Below are 23,863 nucleotides of genomic sequence, written 5' to 3'. Positions count from 1 at the left end.
AGTCATGATTAATGCGTGGATCCCAGACCTACCCGTTGTCCACCGCCGCATCTAAAGTTGCACTCGCCCGATGAGCCCACCGCAATAGTTAAAATATATCTACATAGTGACATGACTTCAATTACCTTCAAACAACGAGAACAAAACCTACTGCAAGCATGAACCAAATCTTTAGCGTGTGGTAAATAATGTACACAGTTATGTAAACCAACAGCATGCTCTGAGCCTTGTGTAATACCCATTCGAGAGTATTTTCAAAGATCAAACAACGTGAAGTATTCCTTTGTTAATCGCTCATAACTGCTCCCTGATCTCTGATCTTTTATGTAAGGGTAAAAACCTAGACGTTGCTATTTCAGAGGTGGCAAGTAATGTGTAATTTTAAGGAGAACGTTAAAAAGATATTTCTTGTCGCGTTTTAAATGCACTGGGATGTTTTCTAACAGAGTTCAGAAGTGGGTTTTCTTCATAAAGGCTCCAAAACAGCACTGTCGTCTATAAGTAGCGTCCCTTTGTTTTTATTTCTGGATTAACGACAACCCTTCCGATCTGCCTGAGTTTGAGCAGTAAACAACACGTCGCATAGTGAGCGAGTGCCTATGTGGAAACAAAACAAAAAAAAACTGCATATACGCTTCACTGAAAGAATCACTACAATCATGTTCCTTTTTCTGTCGCACCCTGAAGTGCAACAATGATTGATGTGCTCCAGTAATTGCTTTTTCCATTTGCACTGCTCCTTCCCAGCTTAGTCATGTCGTATTCACACGGACAGAAGATGCCTCTTTCATTGGAAGGTCCGTAAGCATTTTCATTTTCTTCCTGCGTGCCCCGCCCGTCGTTCAAGGACTCCTATCAAGGGACACTGCAAGTGTGCGCAGCAAGTACAACCTAAAATGGCGTCTTGTTCTCGCGTCATCCCGTCAGTGCCCGACCGATTAACTACAGAACTCACTAATGATTCTGCCTCGCAGACCATGGCACCTTCAGTTCCGTTCCCTATTTCAGAACGGTGAGATGAGGTCACGCTAAGTGTTTTGGTTCTGTAAGGAACGCTTTCACGCGCGCTGAATGGCAGGGAGGTCCATAAAGCTCAGCGCGCACACGCACAGCCAGAAAATGCAGTCAGAACAGCACTCGTTTTACCGCTGCTTGTAGGCGGCTTGTATGCGCCTCTACAGCAAACTTTACTGCGCAGAGCAGACCTGATAAAAAGCGCCATGTTTCCTTCACACCCAAAAGGAATGCCACGTTGAATGCATTTTACACACAATGAGCGGATAAAGTTTTGGAGACCCGCATTTCGTTCCCGGCGAAGCATTCTACAGGTACGCAGTTGCCACACAAATGTGTCCAACACAACGACGCGTAGCTTGGCGGTACCGCATGGGCACATAGAGCAGGTCGAGAGCACCACGCATTAGCGGACCCCGAGCGATCCGCACTGTAGTGAGCTGCGCTGAAACACGCCACCGTGCCTGCGGCAGCGCGCTGATTATTGCACATTTGAACGTCCAGAAAGAAGCATTTCAGGCTTCTATGTGCTTCTTCACAACGCCTTCACTGGAGACAGTCGTCGCGCCGTCCGGCAATGTCCATGTGTGCTTGGATGTGGCGAGGATTTTGACGTGTACGCAAATCCAGATGACCGCGCCAAGCGTGACGCATGATCCGCACAGGCGGAAGAGGTTGTCGTAGGAGCCAACCTTGTCGCGGAAGTAGCCTGCAACAGAGAAACATTGATCGAGTGTTCAAACGCGGATCAGAGAGGTGTTGTTTGTTGTGCTCTCGCATGCAGCGATTACGCGTTTATTAGGCGCAGGCCCGTCTGATTGCCAGCTGGAATGCTCGTCTCATCTGGAGACACTTACTTTTTACCCGTGTCCTCGCCCTATTTTAGGCTGGTCCACTTATACACTTTTTTAATTTCGATATGTGGAACCCGCCATGTTTGTTTTGCTCGAGCGCTCCCTACTGCCGACGCCTGCTTGGGCTGATAATTTGCAGCCCGTAGGTTGCTGAAGGAGTAGCGTGTGATCTCTGGTAGTGCCGCTCGCTCTTTTTAATGGGAAAGCATTGAATAGATCATGAAGCGGAAAATCAGGCATTCTAGTTGTCCACGCCAGACGATCCATAACCCGATGTGTCTTCATGACGTCATCGGCAGCGTCTACACCATGAGGATGGAGAACGGGAAAGGGTCCAATTTTCCTACACTGCAACGCATGCTCTCTGGCTACGCCTGGTAAGCCAAGCCGGACTTTGCTGGCTAGAACCAAAATTTTGAGGCGCAGTCATGACCAGGCTGTACGTGATCTGGCGGAGGCTTTTTTCATTGAGGCTTCAAGTGATAGCTGCGTAAGCGGTGTATCAATCAAACTGTATAAGAAAGAAAAAAGGTTGCTGACTTTTGCGATTTAGGCAATGATTTGGCATGCATAAAGGTATAAAAATGTGTTATTTCGGAATAAAGTTAGTTGCGACTGTGCGCCCGTCCTTGTGCTCTTCTCGCCCGAGTCTTTATTTTTTTACGCATTTCCCTTGCTTAAGTAAGTACGACCGACTGGCCCAACAACGTGCACTCTAAAAAAAAAAGAAGTTTTTTCACACCCATGATCCGGATCCGCGGTCACTAACTGCACTAAGTAGACGTATTCCCTTACCACACAGCGCCTCGCTACTAATCGTAAACTGCTGTTTCTTTCCGAGACTCTTGGACAGTACTTTTGGACAGTGCAGTACTACTATTTAGACCCACTGTTCTGTTCAGCCTGTCTAAGACAATGATGATGCTTTGCAGTTCATCCACTGAGCGACCTAGCAGGGCAATGTCATAAGCGAATCACCGATAACTAAGGCATTCTTCATTAACCCAACAGTTTCCAGTCCAGGCCTCTGCTTACTTCCCCTAAACACGCGGTGAATAGCATTGGCGAGATCGTGTCTCCCTGCCGGAGTTGGGTGTAGCGGGAGGTGACTGCGGCGCAATCTGACAGAAAGGGGGGGGGGGGGGGGGGGGGTCCCTACGGAATGCTCACGTAATATTTCTCTGGACGAGAACTGCCGTAGACGACGGCAGTCTCCGGGTTGTGGTCTGGACACGAAATCGCGCGATGCTGCTCCTCAGCCAGTCCTCAGCCACAAAGGAAACATTGCCGCCAGCAACATTCTTTGCCGTCAGGCAGACGTTCTCAATGATTTAGCGCTGATTACTAAATGTTTTGGGAAAAAAGTACCTGGTACCGGTGATCAATTACAGAAAAAAGTAACTGAATGACCCGGAATGTTACTGTTTCAGAAGTAATCAATTAATTACAAAGTTAGAACAAAATGTTTTTCATTACAAGAAATCAGTTTATTGTTATAGCTTATGCACAAATCTGGCAGGACTGATCTCATGATCATGAGTGTGTGCGTGCGTGTGTGTGCGTGTGTGTGCGTGTGTGTGCGTGTGCGTGTGTGTGCGCGTGCGTGTGCGCGTGCGCGTGCGTGTGTGCGTGCGTGTGTGTGCGTGTGTGTGCGTGCGTGCGCGTGTGTGTGTGTGTGTGTGTGTGTGTGTGCGTGCGCGCGTGTGCGCGCGCGTGTGTGTGTGCGCGTGTGTGTGTGCGTGTATGTGCGTGTGCGTGTGTGTGTGTATGTGTGTGTGCGCGTGCGCGCGTGCGTGTGTATGCGTGTGTGCGTGCGTGCGTGCGCGCGTGCGCGCGTGTGTGTGTGGGGGGGGGGGGCTCACCGTACGTTGCTGCCCTGCTCACTTGTCATGTGTTTGGCTGGGCAGGGCGATTCGGTTGTGTCTTAAAGCCTTGAGTGTTTGCGTGCATTATTTGTGAACTTGTTTCCTTTAGTGCTTTGGGTCAAGTCCTTTTTAGGGAAGCTACGCTATTGTGACTATGAGGCGATGACCTCCCACTTGTCGTTAGCGCCGGCGTCATCTATAATAGATGTATGTTATCGCCGCAGAAACAGCATGTGCTTTGACTCCTTCATGTGAGCCGCCGGGACAGCACAGCGGCTCGGGCGTTCTGCTGCTGAGAATGAGATTGAAGGATTGGATCCTGGCCACGGAGACCGAATTGCTTTCTTGAGGGGAGGTGTGAAAATGTCCATGTGCTGTGCTACGTAACTACTTGTCAGAGAACTCTTCGCAGTCTAAATTAGTCTGAAACTTTCGACTACGCCGTCTCTCATAGCTAAGGTTCAGGTCGAGGACGCTCAAGCCCACACTCCATGTCATCCTTCCACATAAAGGCGCACAGAGCTGCAGCTAAATTTTTACGTGGTGGCTGCGCTGCAGCGTAACGAAAGGCTGTAAAGTTGTTGCCTACTACGGTGGCCTCCGGTCTGTCTCTTTCACCGTAAAATGTAACTCTCCTCGCAAAACTGCCACCAGCGGATTCCGATGGTTAGGCTGCTCGCAGGCTGAGAACGCGGCCTTAGAGATCGAAAAATACTACGCCAGCTTAAACTGGCCAAACCCACCACTGTGTTTTCTTGCCTAGACAATTGGAGAATAATACAGGAATAGCTCCGGGGCTTCCCGGCGTCAGAAGAAACCAACACGCGGACGGAGCAACTCAATTTGATTGCAGCGATGGCACCTACGCATCAATTCCGGTCACGACAGTAGACGCAGCGGAAGGCTACGCAAGCTTGAGCGCAAGCTTTTGCTTGCCTGATGGAACCGAAGCAGGTTTTTCAACCCCGCCTACTTGCAGAGTAGAAGGTGTGGCCAGGCTCTCAGCTCAGTATTTTGCTTTCTACTGTAGATAGTGAAACAACCACTCTCTTTTGTCCTCGAGTTAGTGTTGTATTTCCGAGCCGTAGTTCATTCCTCAGCGGTATGGCGGCAGCACTGCGTGTAGCGGTGATGAGACGCTCTAACCTGTACTTTGTGGGGGCCGTGTTTATCCCGGGGAAGTCAAGTCCTGTGCTACGAACCAAACGGGCTTGGTCCTCGTTCTCACGACAAAATCCTGTGGCAATAGTCCCAAAAACTGTCACGCGTCGTCGAAAGTAAACCTTAATTGTACTACTGTCGCACATAACTTTACTTCAACCGATGTGAAGTAGTCCACAAGAACCCCCTTCTGATTAATCGTTCCACTTTCGTTGTTGCCCTGCCTTAGTCCATCTGTGCGAAGCATCGTCGGCATTCTTGTCAGTACAGTACGCCGTCAGCGAAAACTATTGGATTGCAAAGAAAAATCCAATCAGTGTTGTTCGGGAATCTGCTGTTTGCGAGTGCCTGGTTGAGGGTCACGCGATCTGGGATGGCGTCGCCCATGTGGGCACATGGATGCACGTATTTATAGGCTGAATAATTTAGTATCGGTGGCGGGGCGACACACGTGGCAGAATCGTTTGCTAACCCCTAAATGGCTTGAACCTGCCGTCAGGCGTTATAAATAGCTGTCTACGTTAGGTACCTTAACATACCGGTTTGCACTGACGATACACAGCGCTGTGTATCGTCCTTTCTTGTCCTCTGGCCTTGTGCCGTTGCGCTGTTTCACAAGAAATTATTTAATGATATTTCTCATGTTCTTAATTAATTTAGCAAGGCTGAGTGCAGATGATGACAACTGCCCTGGGTGCAGATTTGCTACAGTTATGAGTGAGAGGCCAGTCAAAATCGGCTCTGTTGAAGGACTCTTCTTCGTGTCTCCATAATAGGGATGACAGAAAGATACAAGACGGAGAAGGACATATAGGTAATTTAAGGTTCATGCCAGCTGTGCTGGACCTTCAAGAGTGAAAAATCTCTCTAAAGTGTGTGTGGGAGGGGGCTCAGGATCGAGGAGAAAGCGGAGGAGATGCCAGGAGAATGTTTTATCGAGAGTGCCGTTCATCTGATGACATTATCAATTTCGCTTGGTGTTTAGAAGGAGCACTTAGTGACAATGCTTTCTATGAGAGTGTCGAGATGCGTGAGGAGTTGTAAGTTGGAGGGCGGTTGACTTATCTGCCGAAGGAGTTGTCTAAGGCGCTTCCACAAGTGGATCAGATGAGAGTGAAGGGTGTGGAGCCAGTAGTCACATGGACGATGTGAATACGCTCAGAGATTTGAGAATTTCTTCTGTATTTGTCCTCTTTGTTGTTTGATGGTGCGCGTGCGATGTTTGGTGGAGAGTTGCAGTGATGTGAGGAGATGTAGTGGTCCCTGAGGAGGCAGTTGTTGGTGATGTGTCATGGGTGTGGCCGAGCAGGGAATGACGTCGGGGGTGCTGGGATGTTGTGAGACGACTCCTGACTGAGTGGGAATGTCAAGTGTGTTTAGTGTGGTGAAAGGGTAGCGTGTGATATGCAATTGAAGCGTACACTCACGGTGTATATCCTTGAGAGTAACACAAATGTCTCCGTTGCAGTGCGTCAGGACGCAAGAAATTTTTAAGGTAGGACAGTGGTGGATACCATGCGGATGTACGGATCCCAATGGAGCCGTACCGGAACGTCAGTCAGCTATATCACCCTGAAAATTTATGTATTTAAGGCGGAAAAAAATTAGTTTACAATTTCAGCACCAGGTGTTTTTACACGAGCGGGAACGCGCTGCTGTGAAATGTGTGCATTATGGTCAGTGAGCAGTCCGAGACTGCCCGTGAGCTTTCTGCTCTATCAAATCACGGGCTGTCGACGTCCACCGGTGGATCCCTGCTGAGCTGCACCCACACGATCTCAAGCCGTTGTACTGCTCTGAATACTGGCTGCTATTTGTACACTACTGTGGAGGATCTGAATAACCGCCTAGGCCCCGCAACGGCTGGTAGATACGTAGCGTAAAGCAGCAAGCGGAGTGGTTAGCCTTCAAACGTTCCAGTAAAATTAAAGCCTTCTAACTTCTTTCTGTGACGTATTATTGCTGGCTGGATAATTTGTTATTTATTTTTTAATGCCTATTATGCTCTTTATGACGTACTATGACTAGGATAAGATAAAGTACTGCTAACCTCATTACCCAAAGCACCGTTGTCAGCAACATATCGAAGTCAACGGAAAGAGAAATGTCCTACTCATGGAAGCGTATTACCCATACGTCGAGCAGCAGAGGCTCCCGTATGCTAGCAAGCTTTCCTGCTTCACTACAGCACCCGGTTTCGTGCCTCCGTCGGTGAAGCAAGGACCACATTTCACGCATATCGTACACAATAAGCCGTCAATAAAAGGTCCTCACTTCCTTCTGTAATGCTAATAAATCTCTGATCGCGTAGAGTACGCAGCCTCAACCATTCAAGCCAAGTGTTTGGACCCTATTCCACTGCACGTAGCGCTCGCAAATTGAGCACAGAATAAACTGTTATTCGGTTTCCACACCGTGTTTTACATCCGCCGTTAATTTTCATATATCAGTCGTCCTTTTACGTGAGCGCCCGAGGTCCTTCATGAACCAGCTGGAAACACCTGTAAAAATATTAGTGAGAGAATGGCTATCATGAGCATCTGCGCTTCCATGTTTGCTTAGTAGTAAACGCTACCTACCCTCAGCCGCATGTTGAAGAAAATAACTTTAAAGTTTAGTAATTAACTATTATTTTCTTAATTCCACATTAGGTAAAATCCTTCCAAAACGACACCGCTTGTGCAATTCCCTGCAATCCCAAGCCGTCTCTCGTGGCAGCGAAAGTAGATGCTTAAGGCCCACCTGAGCAAGCTGTTTGATAAAAAAATTCAAATAAATGTCCATATTACGGTGCTCGCTCTTTCATGGACAGGGCGTTAAGAGAACTTCAGTATTTAATGCTTACAAAATTGGTGCAACGAATAGAGTTTCTGCGAATTGAGTTTATGCGTGCCACGCTCGCTTGCCGCAGTGTTTACTATAAGCCAGGAGGCTGGCGCCACAGCCTTTTTGGTTGTTTTTATACCTTCCGAAGCAATCTGTTATTCATTACGGGTTTCTAAAGCGGGTGTTCATTGATAACCCATCACCTACTTTATGTATATTTCTCGATTACTACTGCTTTTCTGAATTTCACTGTTTACGCACAATTGACGTTGCTCGCGAATTTAAGCTCCCCTTCAATGCTGGTTAATCTCTTGGCGGGCAGAACCACAAGCTCCACGGATTTTTACATATTATCGCGAAGCACGCGTTAGGTTGACGGCAGCAAGTGACTCTCCAGTGCATGCATGTATCAACAGCACAGCAGTGACCGGTTCGTGTATCCACACCCAAAGGCGGCCCCGTAAATGCATCGCCGGTACGAACCTATGACAAGTGGCTTGGCCAGCGACGTCATCCCGGCGGCAGCAGACACCATTCCGTACGCCATTGAGACTCGCTCGATGCCGACGTACTCGGCGACCAGCACCGAGAAAAGCACCACAGTCGTGCCGATGCAGAAGGCGATGGCCGTGGCCATGGCGAACACGAGGGCGTAGCTGTGGGCCAGCGGCAGCGTGAGGTAGAGAGAGCCCATCCAGGCGAAGCTCACCGTCATCAGAGCCTGGCGCGTGAAGTAACCCTTGTCCGCCAAGGCGGGAAGAGTCAGCCTGCCGATCAGGTCGGCGACGGAGCTCGTCGAGAGCATGGTGACTGCGTGCGAGACACTGATGCCGCGGTCAGTAGCGAAGTCCACCAGTAACGAGATATAGCACTCGAAGGCGAAGCTGAACGCGATGTAGGAGTACATCACCACGTAGAACATGGGACACGAGAATACTGTCAGTCCGTGGCGAAATGAACCTTGCACAAACTGCTGTCCCTTTCCGACAGCTTGGCTTTCAACGGAACCGTTGTGGACCACAGTGCCATAGTCATGGCCGGGGTCCGTAGTCTCGTTTACTACGTGGCACTTGTCAGCGCGAGCCTGTTGCTCCCTTTTCAGCTTCTCCTTGAGCCAATGTGGCTGTCGCAAGAACAGGCTGAAGGCCACTGCGTTAAGGCAGAGCGCGCCGAATAGCAAGAGGGCGCTCTTGAAGCCGTACTGGTTGGTCGCCAGCTCGAGAAACTTTGGAAAGACAAAGGTGCCCATGGTGGCGCCCGCGAAGTTGATGCCCATCGCGAGACCCTTGTACCGCACGAAGTGCTCGTTGATGACGGTGGGAATGACGACGAACAGCATGCCGCTCCCGATGGCTGCAAATGAAGTAGTTAGGCCATTAACTTGCGCCGCAGTGTGCATACAGAATAAAGGAAATATTTGGTCGACATCGATTCTTTGGAATTATTCATACGTTCATAACGAATCAAAACCGGTGGCTTGATTCCGACAACCTGTTCGATGCTTTCCCGTTCCATATACCGCTTGGCTTTATCCAAATTGCTTTGCAGTTTGAAATGGTTTTAAGCAGAGAAATGCCAAAGCAATCTAGCGGTCCCTTCTACACTTTTCAACGCTCCACTCCAGAAGTCAAGGCAACAGGAAAGTGTGAGCGGTTAGCAGCATCGGGTCAAAGGAGATATCATTAATAATCATGCCATCTGAATCATCATCACCTGCAGCAATTTAGTTTATCAGGGTGCTTTCGTAACACATTCTAATGCATTTCTCCTCCGGAAAGATGAACAAGTACATGGCAGCGCTGTACTCTCAACCGTTGGTGATCTGGCTCACATTAGATTACGACAACCGTCGAGCCATGCAGTACAGTACTTTAAGCCGTCTTGGTACTACCAGTACTACCATGTTGCCAAACTAGCAAACACTATCATTTGTATGCCCCTTACGTAGAGCGGCAGGCTTCAGAAGCCTCGGGGCTTTCCTCTAGTACCCGCTCCATGCACGAGACGCTCCTTAAACCAGTTGCATAAAATGTTGTTTTCCGTTTATTCTGAGAGTCCGTTCATGTTATCTGCGAAGTTAGCTTTGCCAACTACGCACGAGTTTAATGTCCCTTCTGATAGAGACATTGTGAAAGCGGATACACGGATAACAACTTATTCGATTGCAGCGCTAAGAAAGTCAGTCGGCGTCAGCCTTGAAGGTTTTTAACGACGCAGAACAGCGCTGTGAGGAAAAGGATGGAGGAGTGAGTGAAAAACGGAAGGGAGAAAGAGGTGCCGTAGTGGAGGGCTCCATCCGAACTTCGGCAAGCTCCAGCACCTCCTTATCTGTTTGTGCTCTCGCCCTCGTCTTCGACCCTACCCTCTTTCCCCTTCAGCATTATTCTGCATCTTTCCTTGCCTTCCTGTCCTCTTCACGACACCATCTGCGGCTGTGGTTAAGTTGTCCACCGAGAGATGAGACAGCTAGCGCGGCATTTTTTTCCTGAAAAATACACAGCTGCGGATTCAACGCCGCGTTGACGCGGTGCGATGAGGAGTCCACGACGGATGTTCGCGAAAAGTGTGCGCCGTGGGATGCTCGCATGTTCGCCATGCCGGCAGAAGTAGTATTTCCATTCCGACGAGAAAGTCGAAAGCGTGTTGATATCCGAGTTGAATACTTGCAAGACCGCAACGCTAGCGGTGGTGCAGGCCCATAAAGCGGCGAAGCCCAGTAGCCAAACGAGTTCGAATTTGAGAGGCTAAACAAAGTACGCAAGCGTGCTGCAAACAAGCAGGCGAAAGCCAAGTATCTTAACATGCTTAACGTGCGCGGAGTAGAAAAGCAAAACCAAGTAGCTATATTTGTGTCAGGCTGACTCGTCGCGTGCATAAAAAGCTTATAAATTTGCCCGCGCCAGCGCTACCGTCCTCGCTATATGCATGCGCAAGACCGACCTTGCCTGCCGGAAACATCGCTAATTCCAACCAGCTCTCTGAATAATGCACTCAGCTGGTAAGCTTAGTTCTCCTGATTTTTTTTTGTGAAGATGGTTTCACTACGTACCCACGCACTTTCACTGCCACCTGTCGGTTTTCGAACATACTCTTAATTTTTCTTTGGTCCACGTGCCACAGTTCACATTTTTTACGCTTTCTACAATGTAGGGTATTTAATTGGTTCACCTGATCATACAAGTCTTTTTATCGTTTTATTGCCCTTTACTCTGTATAGTGTTTACTCTCTCTAACACCGCCACTGTAAGTACATAATTAAAAAAAAAGCTATCAGTAAGCGTTTTTCCTTGTCAATCTCTTGCATTGGTTTGTTTTGGCGATTTTGTTTTGTAAATTTGTAGCAAGCCAGCCTTCAACTTCACTTGCATTCAAAAAGAGAACAAGAAAAACTGCGCAGCTGTAGCCGCTAACTGTGAGGGGTACTTCATCAGGCTACGAAGCGAGGTTCTGTAAGGCTAATATCACGATCATTAAATTTTGCGTAATCGGGTATGCGGCACTAGACGCGGACTTAGCCAAATATGCCGTTGTGAGATGCAGTGCGAAGATATATAAATGGAAGATTTCGCTATTGCGAAAATTAGCGTCACCGCTGCTTGTTTTCCGCATCTTCCTTCCTTAATTACTTTTGTACAGATAGTCGCAGGAAAATTTCCGTGCTTTTCTTTTAACAGAGGCTGTAGACAGTCATTTTAACTCATGTCTGTGGAATAAAATATGGTGGCGGCGATATAGCCGTCGGTAAGCATTCGAAGAAGCTAGGAGGAGTGATGCTCATCGTGGACGTAATTCTAAGCAAGTTTGTCCTATCGGTTGAACCTTAACCCGGTTTGAATTTACTGCTGACAAGCTCAGAGAATTAATTGTAATAAAGCTTGTTGGTGGGCTAGTTGGTGCATAATTCGAAAGGTGAGAAACAGCGCAAAAAAGCGCTGTCTCACCTTTTACGTTTAAAGCAATGAAAAAGAAAAGCCAAGGTTATGGGGTGACAGAAATCACAAGAGGAACGAAGCCTCCAAAGCCTCAGCTGTAGCGTACATGGTGTGGAAGAGCACATGCTCCTCATCTCTACCGAGCGTAATACGGAAGGTGTTTTTGTGCAACACAAACCAGCTACTTTGACATCCGTGCGCCGCAGATGGAAAACACGTCTCGCAAACGTACACGACGAAAACAACCGTGACCTTGTGAGCGCGTTGCTCGGCGTCATGCATACTGGCTGGCACTGGCACGTCAAAGAAACGCCACTTAGCGGAATTCTCCAGATCTAACAAAATTCATCAGAAAAACCGTCAGACCAAGACTTCCGAAGAGGAAGAAGCTTGCGGTGGTCTCACATGACAGCCTTCTGGTCTTCGGCCACAGTAAGGCATCCTACCGTATGCGCTTGTACTGTGGACTAACTTTTTCCGCGTTCGTCATTTGTCTAATATGAAATATATGCTCCACTTTAACTTCCAAGGGGCTGGCGCGCTGCACGTTGATTGCTATAAACGTACGTCACGCCTATGGGGCGCATGTACGCGCCAGTGCAGCGGAGTGACGATGGCTTCAGAATTCGACCTCTTTATCATTTAAATCGCCTCCTTGGTTTAATCGGTGGTGTATAGGCGGTTTTGGCTGTTTTGATTAGTAATTATAGAATTACGGTAGTTTTTTCCCATTGCGTTTTTTATCTATCGCTTTTAGAATTTTTGTGTCCAGATGTGCTTACTATAATCAAATTGTATATATAATAAAAGCCGCGTACCAGTTTTATATTAAAACCTGAATGTTAACTCCAGGGCTTCAAATCCTCTCACAGATATTTTGTGCTCGTCTGTTGATACTACTGAATTAACATCGGCTTGAGGGTTAAGTTAAAGTGTCACAGATGCATGTGTGTATGTTTCCAAGCATAGAAAAATTTTGGTATTCGAGTTCGGAACCTTGGGGAATTGGATTAAAATGCCGCTTTTTCGCTGCGCCCCGAATCGAGTGCCTGTAACGAAAAGTATCCAAGTGTCTGTGTCTGCATGTTCCCGACTGAGTGCAAGCAGAGAGTTTAGCCAACGGAATTTTTTCTTGTGACCATTCCACTTTAACGACACATGCAGTGGTAAGCATTGGTTTCCAGTTAAACTACGCGTACCCTTCCTGCGTCAGCGGCCCCTGTCGCAGATCAACAATCGTTCTAGAACGCCACAGGCAACATTGTTTAGCTAGGAGCCATTTTGTAATTCCTCTACCTGTCAGCACAGCTCTGTTAGTTGTTTTATGTCTTTTGCTTATTTCCATTTCCCTTGATAGTGTCTTTTTGGAAGTAGGGTGTGTACAAAGTAAATAAATAAACATGTAATTTTACGCTTCTGGAGCTGTTGTAGGCTCGTCCAAGGCGTTCGAGGCTTAGTACGACTGGTTATGGCACTTTATACACATGCTCCCCCAGAAGGACGATGCCGTTTCGAGAAATACACTAAGTAAGGGTGCTGCGCTCTATGCTGCCTTGGTTGTGCAACTAGCCAGAACTAGTCAGTCGCGTCGCCTTTCTCCGAATACGACGCCACACGCTTCGAGAATAGGTAATTCTCGCGAAAGGTTTATGTCAAAGCACCACTTGCATTCAGCTCAGACTGTATTAAGATGGACGAAAATAGGGCACTTTAACCAAATTGGCTGTACAAATGGTGCATACATCCTCATGCAGCAGAAAATGGTCGACTGTCGGCGATCAAGCGTTGACGTTAGCAACGACTCAGTTGTCCCGCCTGCAGCAGCGCTTTCAGCCGCTTCATTCATCACCCAATAACACGTCTGTGCCAATAACGTCACAGTTACACAGTTCAATAGCGCTAACGTAGCAACTAAAGTACAAGTCAGCCAGCGACGGTGAAAATTTTATGAACTAACTGCTGAAGGGCAAAGCGGATGCATAATATCTACCTGCTAGGTGCGGCTGCCTGCACTCTCTGTTTGAGCTTCTTTTTACTCGTAACCTTCAACCGCATGTTTGCGCTAAAAAAGGGGAAACTAGCGGTAGTACTGATCATTGCCGTCAACGCGCATCTTCGCTTGTGTGCCTCATTGAAATCCAAAGTAACGAGTATGAACAGCGGTCAAAATTGCGACTGAGAAACTGCCAACACAAGAGCCTGGGCCAACTGTGCTTTTTACAAATGAAAATATTGTTATTATAGGCAAAATATATTGTTTCTGGAAGAAGAGCGAGCTTGACACAAAATAAGTTGCATCAGCTTGTCCCCGCCGTAAATCACTTTCTATTTAACCGCCGCCGCGGTGGCTCAGTGGTTACGTGCTCGGCTGCTGACCCGAAAGACGCGGGTTCGATCCCGGCAGCGGCGGTTCAATTTCTTTGGAGGAGCAATTCTAGAGACCCGTGCACTGTGCGATGTCAGTGCACGTAAAAGAACCCCAGGTGGTCGAAATTTCCGGAGCCCTCCACTACGGCGTCTCTCATAGCCTTAGTCGCTTTGGGACGTTAAACCCCCCCAAACCAAACCAACCCAAACTTCCTATTTAACCAATTGCGAATTGGCCAGTCTAATTCTGTAAAACACGAGCAGCTACAACCACGAATGCGCACTTCTGCTTAAAATATGGTCTGATAGATCAACTCACAATGAACAATCCCCAGACTGAAGACGAGGTACTCAATGTTTGTGGCGAAGTACGATATAATGAGGCCGAAAGCTCCAATGCAGCCTCCAACTATGGCGACAGGTCGTGGGGTGTACCGGTGGGCTAGAGGTCCCGCGATGAGTCCTGTAAAACAAATAAGCATGCAAGGGAACAAGAGGAAAATTTCAACCAGCCTGTTCACTCAAAAATGTAAAAAATGTTCAACCACCCGTCACCTCCGCGATTTAAACATCACTGTATGTCAATGAAGAATACTAATGAAAACATACAGAAGGATGGCTGGCCTGGCCTGGACCTCTAAAAGAACGGGCTTATATTTATTCTCAAAATGGTTCAAATGCATTTAATTCATACCCAAATACACCGATGTAATTAAGAGTTCATTTATTCAGCCATTTTAGTTTGTTCACGGAAACGCATTCATGTTTTAAACTGCTCCAGCGAAGTCAATGTATGTGGCGTTGTCTTTGGAACACTTACGTCTTATCTTTTAATGTCGTAAACTTGTGCTGAAGCGTTTTTTTATTTATCTCTGTAATTAACATGATCGCCTCCAGATACATTATTTCCGCGTCGCTGCGAAGGCGTGTCAAATTACGCAGCTTGAAACGCGAAGTTGTTAGTCAAAAGTAAGCAATTAATTTCTTCGTTTACTCGTGGGTACTTTACAAATTATAGTGCGTGCCACGTTTCTTCGTCACTTTCGAACCTTTAGAGATGTGCATCCAAAACAGTTCAAGGTTGGTGCGTGATATGCCCCACCGACAGTTCCTCACTGCGGTTCCTCCTTACCGGTGAGCAGGAGAACGCCGCCGAGCAATATAATGGGCCATGCTGCTTGGCTCCTGGAGGCGTTGAAAGTGTCAAGGATGGCAACGTAGAGAAACCCCGAAGACCGTCTGCCTCCAACCCCGAAGAAGGTCGCCAGAGCGCACGCACCTGAGGGAACATAAGGCGTCTAGATGAGAAAGAGCCATGATGCTGAGCGACAAAACAGCCGAAAAAATATGCGGCTGTTCTACAGGCGATGCTTCGAAGCTAGGCATTATTCATATCCTTGCGTGATGCTTATCAGGAGGAAGCTGATCTTCCCTCAAAATCTGTACACGCTTTTAAATAGCTAAGCTTTAAGTAGCTACAAATTTTCACGTGAATCAAATTTGTACAGCTGTAGTCACGGCTCATTTTGCAGTTTCTTAAGTGCTACTCTACTTCCAATGGAAAATCTGGTCATGCAGAACACGTATACGCGAAAGCACAGCCAGAACAGGGCTTGCAGTAGCGATTGCACGGTGCTAGGGTTCAGATGTCTAACTCGACAGAGTGTGGGATGACACCCACGCACGCCCAGACTTGCAACTACCGGTTTAACGTGTGGCTGCGTGCCTTCACGCATACGGCTAGAAAAGAAACACAGAAAAAAGAAACAATTTTATAGACCAAGCAAGGTAACAGAAAATCTCGACGCATTTTCCTCCTAACGCAAACGCTAGAACGTGCTCTTTATGCCACGCTTAAATATCCGATTTCTTTCCTGTTAAGCCAAACTGGCGGCTTGCTGCATTTATCTTCCATCCTTGTACGACATGAAAGAAGCCAACAGCCACAGACACCAAGGGGCACAGGGGATATTTAATTGATTTTATTTTGTGGTGTTGATCAATTTAGAATATTAGTAGATATGTTATCGCTTAAAGCTAATTGATTAGAAAAGCAGAAGAAAAAACAACCACTGCCGCCGGTGGGATCCGAACCCACGACCTCCGAATTACGCGTCCGGTGCTCTACCTCTGAGCTACGGCGACGGCTGTCAAATCTTCTGCTTTCGGGGGTATTTATGTTTACAAGTAACCTAACCTTGAGAGTGTTCATCAGCGCCACCCACGTTCATAAGCGGCGGACGTAGAACGTCCTGAGTTACCGCAAGTGTGACGTAGAACGTCATCGAACGGAGAGGGTGGAAGCTGCGTGAGAACCCTCTTATGCTTCCTATGGCTTCAAGGCTGCCAGAACCGAGGCCCTCGCTAAGCAATTAAGCAAACAAGGGAAGGGGAATGAGGGGCTCGTTATAAACATGAAAGAAGCCAACAGCCACAGACACCAAGGGGCACAGGGGATATTTAATTGATTTTATTTTGTGGTGTTGATCAATTTAGAATATTAGTAGATATGTTATCGCTTAAAGCTAATTGATTAGAAAAGCAGAAGAAAAAACAACCACTGCCGCCGGTGGGATCCGAACCCACGACCTCCGAATTACGCGTCCGGTGCTCTACCTCTGAGCTACGGCGACGGCTGTCAAATCTTCTGCTTTCGGGGGTATTTATGTTTACAAGTAACCTAACCTTGAGAGTGTTCATCAGCGCCACCCACGTTCATAAGCGGCGGACGTAGAACGTCCTGAGTTACCGCAAGTGTGACGTAGAACGTCATCGAACGGAGAGGGTGGAAGCTGCGTGAGAACCCTCTTATGCTTCCTATGGCTTCAAGGCTGCCAGAACCGAGGCCCTCGCTAAGCAATTAAGCAAACAAGGGAAGGGGAATGAGGGGCTCGTTATAAACATGAAAGAAGCCAACAGCCACAGACACCAAGGGGCACAGGGGATATTTAATTGATTTTATTTTGTGGTGTTGATCAATTTAGAATATTAGTAGATATGTTATCGCTTAAAGCTAATTGATTAGAAAAGCAGAAGAAAAAACAACCACTGCCGCCGGTGGGATCCGAACCCACGACCTCCGAATTACGCGTCCGGTGCTCTACCTCTGAGCTACGGCGACGGCTGTCAAATCTTCTGCTTTCGGGGGTATTTATGTTTACAAGTAACCTAACCTTGAGAGTGTTCATCAGCGCCACCCACGTTCATAAGCGGCGGACGTAGAACGTCCTGAGTTACCGTGGGTTCGGATCCCACCGGCGGCAGTGGTTGTTTTTTCTTCTGCTTTTCTAATCAATTAGCTTTAAGCGATAACATATCTACTAATATTCTAAATTGATCAACACCACAAAATAAAATCAATTAAATATCCCCTGTGCCCCTTGGTGTCTGTGGCTGTTGGCTTCTTTCATGTTTATAACGAGCCCCTCATTCCCCTTCCCTTGTTTGCTTAATTGCTTAGCGAGGGCCTCGGTTCTGGCAGCCTTGAAGCCATAGGAAGCATAAGAGGGTTCTCACGCAGCTTCCACCCTCTCCGTTCGATGACGTTCTACGTCACACTTGCGGTAACTCAGGACGTTCTACGTCCGCCGCTTATGAACGTGGGTGGCGCTGATGAACACTCTCAAGGTTAGGTTACTTGTAAACATAAATACCCCCGAAAGCAGAAGATTTGACAGCCGTCGCCGTAGCTCAGAGGTAGAGCACCGGACGCGTAATTCGGAGGTCGTGGGTTCGGATCCCACCGGCGGCAGTGGTTGTTTTTTCTTCTGCTTTTCTAATCAATTAGCTTTAAGCGATAACATATCTACTAATATTCTAAATTGATCAACACCACAAAATAAAATCAATTAAATATCCCCTGTGCCCCTTGGTGTCTGTGGCTGTTGGCTTCTTTCATGTTTATAACGAGCCCCTCATTCCCCTTCCCTTGTTTGCTTAATTGCTTAGCGAGGGCCTCGGTTCTGGCAGCCTTGAAGCCATAGGAAGCATAAGAGGGTTCTCACGCAGCTTCCACCCTCTCCGTTCGATGACGTTCTACGTCACACTTGCGGTAACTCAGGACGTTCTACGTCCGCCGCTTATGAACGTGGGTGGCGCTGATGAACACTCTCAAGGTTAGGTTACTTGTAAACATAAATACCCCCGAAAGCAGAAGATTTGACAGCCGTCGCCGTAGCTCAGAGGTAGAGCACCGGACGCGTAATTCGGAGGTCGTGGGTTCGGATCCCACCGGCGGCAGTGGTTGTTTTTTCTTCTGCTTTTCTAATCAATTAGCTTTAAGCGATAACATATCTACTAATATTCTAAATTGATCAACACCACAAAATAAAATCAATTAAATATCCCCTGTGCCCCTTGGTGTCTGTGGCTGTTGGCTTCTTTCATGTTTATAACGAGCCCCTCATTCCCCTTCCCTTGTTTGCTTAATTGCTTAGCGAGGGCCTCGGTTCTGGCAGCCTTGAAGCCATAGGAAGCATAAGAGGGTTCTCACGCAGCTTCCACCCTCTCCGTTCGATGACGTTCTACGTCACACTTGCGGTAACTCAGGACGTTCTACGTCCGCCGCTTATGAACGTGGGTGGCGCTGATGAACACTCTCAAGGTTAGGTTACTTGTAAACATAAATACCCCCGAAAGCAGAAGATTTGACAGCCGTCGCCGTAGCTCAGAGGTAGAGCACCGGACGCGTAATTCGGAGGTCGTGGGTTCGGATCCCACCGGCGGCAGTGGTTGTTTTTTCTTCTGCTTTTCTAATCAATTAGCTTTAAGCGATAACATATCTACTAATATTCTAAATTGATCAACACCACAAAATAAAATCAATTAAATATCCCCTGTGCCCCTTGGTGTCTGTGGCTGTTGGCTTCTTTCATGTTTATAACGAGCCCCTCATTCCCCTTCCCTTGTTTGCTTAATTGCTTAGCGAGGGCCTCGGTTCTGGCAGCCTTGAAGCCATAGGAAGCATAAGAGGGTTCTCACGCAGCTTCCACCCTCTCCGTTCGATGACGTTCTACGTCACACTTGCGGTAACTCAGGACGTTCTACGTCCGCCGCTTATGAACGTGGGTGGCGCTGATGAACACTCTCAAGGTTAGGTTACTTGTAAACATAAATACCCCCGAAAGCAGAAGATTTGACAGCCGTCGCCGTAGCTCAGAGGTAGAGCACCGGACGCGTAATTCGGAGGTCGTGGGTTCGGATCCCACCGGCGGCAGTGGTTGTTTTTTCTTCTGCTTTTCTAATCAATTAGCTTTAAGCGATAACATATCTACTAATATTCTAAATTGATCAACACCACAAAATAAAATCAATTAAATATCCCCTGTGCCCCTTGGTGTCTGTGGCTGTTGGCTTCTTTCATGTTTATAACGAGCCCCTCATTCCCCTTCCCTTGTTTGCTTAATTGCTTAGCGAGGGCCTCGGTTCTGGCAGCCTTGAAGCCATAGGAAGCATAAGAGGGTTCTCACGCAGCTTCCACCCTCTCCGTTCGATGACGTTCTACGTCACACTTGCGGTAACTCAGGACGTTCTACGTCCGCCGCTTATGAACGTGGGTGGCGCTGATGAACACTCTCAAGGTTAGGTTACTTGTAAACATAAATACCCCCGAAAGCAGAAGATTTGACAGCCGTCGCCGTAGCTCAGAGGTAGAGCACCGGACGCGTAATTCGGAGGTCGTGGGTTCGGATCCCACCGGCGGCAGTGGTTGTTTTTTCTTCTGCTTTTCTAATCAATTAGCTTTAAGCGATAACATATCTACTAATATTCTAAATTGATCAACACCACAAAATAAAATCAATTAAATATCCCCTGTGCCCCTTGGTGTCTGTGGCTGTTGGCTTCTTTCATGTTTATAACGAGCCCCTCATTCCCCTTCCCTTGTTTGCTTAATCCTTGTACGACGCCATGCAAAGCGCTTCAAAAAGTTCACGGCACGCTTGTCATTCGACTTGAGCAGTATTTGCATTTGATTTTTCGCTCACGGTCAACGACACCGATGCCGCCGACAACGCCGGATTCTCTGCGACACCAGCTCAGCAAAGCCATCGCATAGTTTAGAAGAACTTCTATTTGGGCTAGATGGTTCATTGTACTCGAAAATGGAAAAACAGTAGCGCCGAAAAACACACACACGCACTGTTCAAGAACGACGTAGGACAAGCGCTCACAGCTCAGCTTTCAGTAGTTTGCAAATACGCCTCAGTAGTCCTATTGGTGGTCGCAAGAAGCCGAAGATAGCACTCTCGTCCTCCGGAACGAGACCCTTGCGAAGGCAAAACGAAATGTATCTTGCACGGCATGTTGACGCCACGATGAGGGAAACAAAGGTATCAAGACGAGAAGAAGATGACAAGTTGTCACATATAAAAGGGCCCTGAGTGTTTGACGTATAGTTTAGAAGTTCTATTTGGGCTAGATGGTTCATTGTACTCGAAAATGGAAAAACAGTTTTTTTTAAAGCTATCGCGTTAAAAAAAACTTTTTCTTTCTCTCTCTCCGGTTCTTTGGCTGGTTACCTGCAATTGTATTTTTTGTTTGTTTCGGGCCTAATTTGTGTGCTCGAAGTTGGTTTAACGAATTCTTTTTGGGTAAATCAGAGTTCTAGAACATTTATTTTTCTGGGGGGGGGGGGTGCCAGTAATTTTTAAAACAATTTCAGGTAAAACAGTTTTCCAGCCGACCTTTGTTGCGTTGGTTTAGTGTATATAACACGCACTGAGAAAGTTGCTTCGTTATCTCTATGCATGAGGCTTACTGGCTGGTTCACAGGGTGTAAGGACAAAAATATTTGAAAGTGGCGCACTACGCATACACAAGAAAAAACGATAACCGGGAAATCAGAAAAATTCACCAAGAAGAAAAGCTAAAATATTGCTATTCAGCTCTTGCTCCGTCCTTCTAACAATAAATTTTGATATTCAGATTTTACAAGGTCAATCAATGCAAACCAGTACCATTCCTTATAGCAGCGCTTTCTTTCGTTTTTTTTTTTCTTTCTTTCCTTTTTTCTGTTGCGTGTAAGAAGCTTTTCCTGCTGCAAACTTCAGAGCCTTGGAACCAGCTGCAGGCTAACCGGAACTCTGTAACGCGTAAGACACTGGTCTCTTTCGAGGAGCTAGCAGTCAAACTGCTCCTAACACTGCTTTCCTGTCAAGACAAAACTAGGTGAGCTGGAGCTGTGTGCAAGGGGGGAAATAAAAAGAACACGCATAGGTGACACTACAAGGTCTCTTTTTATCGCTAGTTTCCAGCGATACGTCTTCAGAAGTAAGAAGCGAGAAATGTAGGTGACCAAAAAGAAAACGCTTCCCCACCTGCCGTCATCCAGCTGTGCACGCTGTCTGGCCCATAGCGCGGAATCCTGGCGCCCTTCTTCGTCTTCTCGGTCTTGCATGCGACCGTGCCATTCTTCTGCACGCAGGTCGACGCCTGGTCCGCGACCGTCATGGCGACCAGGGACAGGGCCTACTGCTGTTCACGGGCCATACACTGCGGCACAAGGGCAGAGAACAAAAGATTGCTGCATGCATATCACGTAGAGGGGCGTCGTGCGCAGAAATTGCGTGCTGCAATAAACGTATTCAGCCGAAGGTCTATATCGGCGCACTTCGCACTTCTTATCGGCTGCGAGAAACAAGAAGGAAAGCACAAGCGTGACGCGTGGTGAGAAGTCGTCAGTGCACCTGTCCCATGCATCCGTTCTGCTCTGTCGGATTGCTGCTTTCTGCGGTGCCTCGCCCGCTCTTTGGTGGGCTGCCAGCCGTATTTCAAATGGTTGAGCAATCGCACTGTCACAAAAAGTAATAGGTTCCGCGTGCACATGGAAGACGCCCACTCTTCTCCACCCTCTCTCTCGCCAGCACCCCCGCTGGTGTCTCTGAAGGGCTCCCTGTCAGCTCGAGGGCGGCTGCGGCTCAGCATCAGACGTACGCGGATATATGAAGCAATTTGTTTCAGCGGCACGCCGTTGCGCAAATTTTATCCCCTTCGACAGGGCGCGGCACGGCAGGGGCAAGTAAAGCTCCTAGGAGCGATCCCTGTCCGCCCTCCGAGCGCATTCAGGGCTTTATCTTGAATCCGTAGTCAACAGCGTGCCCGTCTTTGAGACGAGGAAACGGCGATGCTTGGTGGTAACTTGAAGTACAACTTGGCTTCGGAAGATGAGCCGCTAAATAACTAGCTGTCCAAGAACACACAACCTAAACGATATTTTAGTTGTGTTTCTGGAACCATAGCCAGGTGTTAATTACTTTCATTAGAAAACCCACGATATTCACTCCTCTCGCAGCGAAAGCTGTGTTAGCCTCGTATAAAGGATTAAGGGGGTACAATAGCATCCGTAATGCGTTAGACGTAACGCTATTGACGTTGAGGTGTCCACCTTGAAACCAGAGAGTTGCTGCGCCGTTCCTATCCTCAGAATTCACCGCCGGCTCATTCCTGCCATTCACTCTCTCTCGTCGACTGGAAGGTGTGAAATCACACGGGTGCCTTTCACCACCATCGAAACGCGGCCGCCGCGGCCAGGTTTGCACCCGAGTATTCCAGCTTAGCAACCAAGAGCGCTAACTACTGAGCCTCCGCGCCGAAACGAGGTAGTAGCTAACCGTGCGCTACGTAGAAAAGCAAACACGAATAGCTATTTATGTCTCAGGTTGCTTCGTCGCATGCATAAAATGTCGGTAAACATGCTTGTGCCAGCGCCACCGTCGTTGAATGCAGGCACGAGATGAACCTTGCCGACTGGAAACGCCCCTAGTTCTAATAAGCTCTCGCTGAATAATGCGCTATGCCGGTAAGCATAGCTGTACCAATTTTTTAAAGCCGAAGTACATATATCTGCTTAATAATCAAACGACACCCAGTATGGTATTCGCTGATGCATTTCGAAGTTATAAATTACAGCTCTGCGAGATCAAGAACGGTGACTACAGATGACTGCAGCTCATGTATCCTACTTGCTCGTGCTTTATCGAGTTCCTGAAGCAGTAGGCACAAGCTGTGTTCCAACTAACGCTACTCCATATTGCATACGCTGCCACATGGCATCGCATCGGCGTTATTAAGTTCGGCCACATTTAGCATGAGCCGAACACTGTGCCTATCATTTCAATCTTGTCGTCAGGTACGATAAATTTAAAAGTTAAGCTGAATCGTATAACTCATTAGAATAGGTGGATAAACGTCCTATCGCAGAAATCCTTTAACCGCAAAAATATTTGAAAGCTAGGCACAGCAGAAAAGAACTGCTGGCCTTGAAAAAGAATGATCCTCATAAACCGGGCTTAAATTAGTTGAAATGAACGCCAAAACTGCGCACATACTTCGAACGACGTTGAACATAATGGGAATTTCTGATCACCCAGAAAGACGGATCTACCGCAATCTATAACCTATGTTATACAAATGTTACCTATATAGGTACAGAGATATTAAGGAGACGCAGCTCGGTTTTACGTACAGTCTGAAGCCATCCGCCTACGCGATCTCACGAAGCTTCAGTGCAATTGTCGCTGTTACAAGGAAAGCTCTACGAACTTTCAAGAGCTTTTAACTGCAAAAACAAAATAAAAATTTTCATTCGACTGTTCGTTCAAGTTAATTGCAATGTCTTACTTCAGAACTGAGCTACAATACACCATTCACGCCTTTCCACATTTTATATTCTTACCCCTGAACGCAGTCGATACTTCGTTGCATGCAAAATGCAACCGTGCTCGCCATGCTTCTTAACTTAACGCACGCCTTTTAACCAATACTGTTTATCTGCAAGGTACTGCAAGAGCGAGATAGAAGTCTGTTTACTCGCTTGACGATAATTTCAGACAGGGCGGCCATAACC

At 47.4% G+C, this 23,863-nt stretch overlaps 1 protein-coding gene and 1 long non-coding RNA gene across 6 annotated transcripts in view; one reads left to right on the top strand and one right to left on the bottom strand.

Moving 5' to 3' along the window:
• Positions 1-1,137: 1,137 nt before the first annotated feature.
• The window catches only part of LOC149361173 (monocarboxylate transporter 9-like), an 89,743-nt gene continuing 67,017 nt past the window's right edge, over positions 1,138-23,863 (bottom strand). For 4 of the 5 annotated variants that reach the window (XM_089572617.1, XM_089572615.1, XM_089572616.1 and 1 more), the window contains 5 exons: positions 21,336-21,510; positions 15,152-15,298; positions 14,339-14,482; positions 8,204-9,073; positions 1,138-1,723 (listed from right to left, as the gene is read on the bottom strand). In XM_089572617.1, the coding sequence (XP_089428743.1) occupies positions 1,530-1,723; positions 8,204-9,073; positions 14,339-14,482; positions 15,152-15,298; positions 21,336-21,468 (1,488 nt within the window). In that variant the 5' untranslated portion in view covers positions 21,469-21,510 and the 3' untranslated portion in view covers positions 1,138-1,529. Of the gene's footprint in view, positions 1,724-8,203; positions 9,074-14,338; positions 14,483-15,151; positions 15,299-21,335; positions 21,511-21,704; positions 21,969-23,863 lie in introns of those variants that run through there. The other variant, XM_089572614.1, reaches the window with a different exon arrangement.
• LOC149361174 (uncharacterized) overlaps positions 11,914-23,863 on the top strand; it is a 28,869-nt gene continuing 16,919 nt past the window's right edge. The window contains exon 1 of the long non-coding RNA XR_016288918.1: positions 11,914-12,084. This is a non-coding gene — a long non-coding RNA (uncharacterized LOC149361174). The remainder of the gene's footprint in view (positions 12,085-23,863) is intronic.

Source organism: Amblyomma mixtum, chromosome 2 (assembly GCF_055824585.1).
Source record: "Amblyomma mixtum isolate Tamu chromosome 2, ASM5582458v1, whole genome shotgun sequence".
Lineage (NCBI taxonomy): Eukaryota > Metazoa > Arthropoda > Arachnida > Ixodida > Ixodidae > Amblyomma > Amblyomma mixtum.
This window is presented reverse-complemented; position numbering and strand designations above follow the sequence as displayed.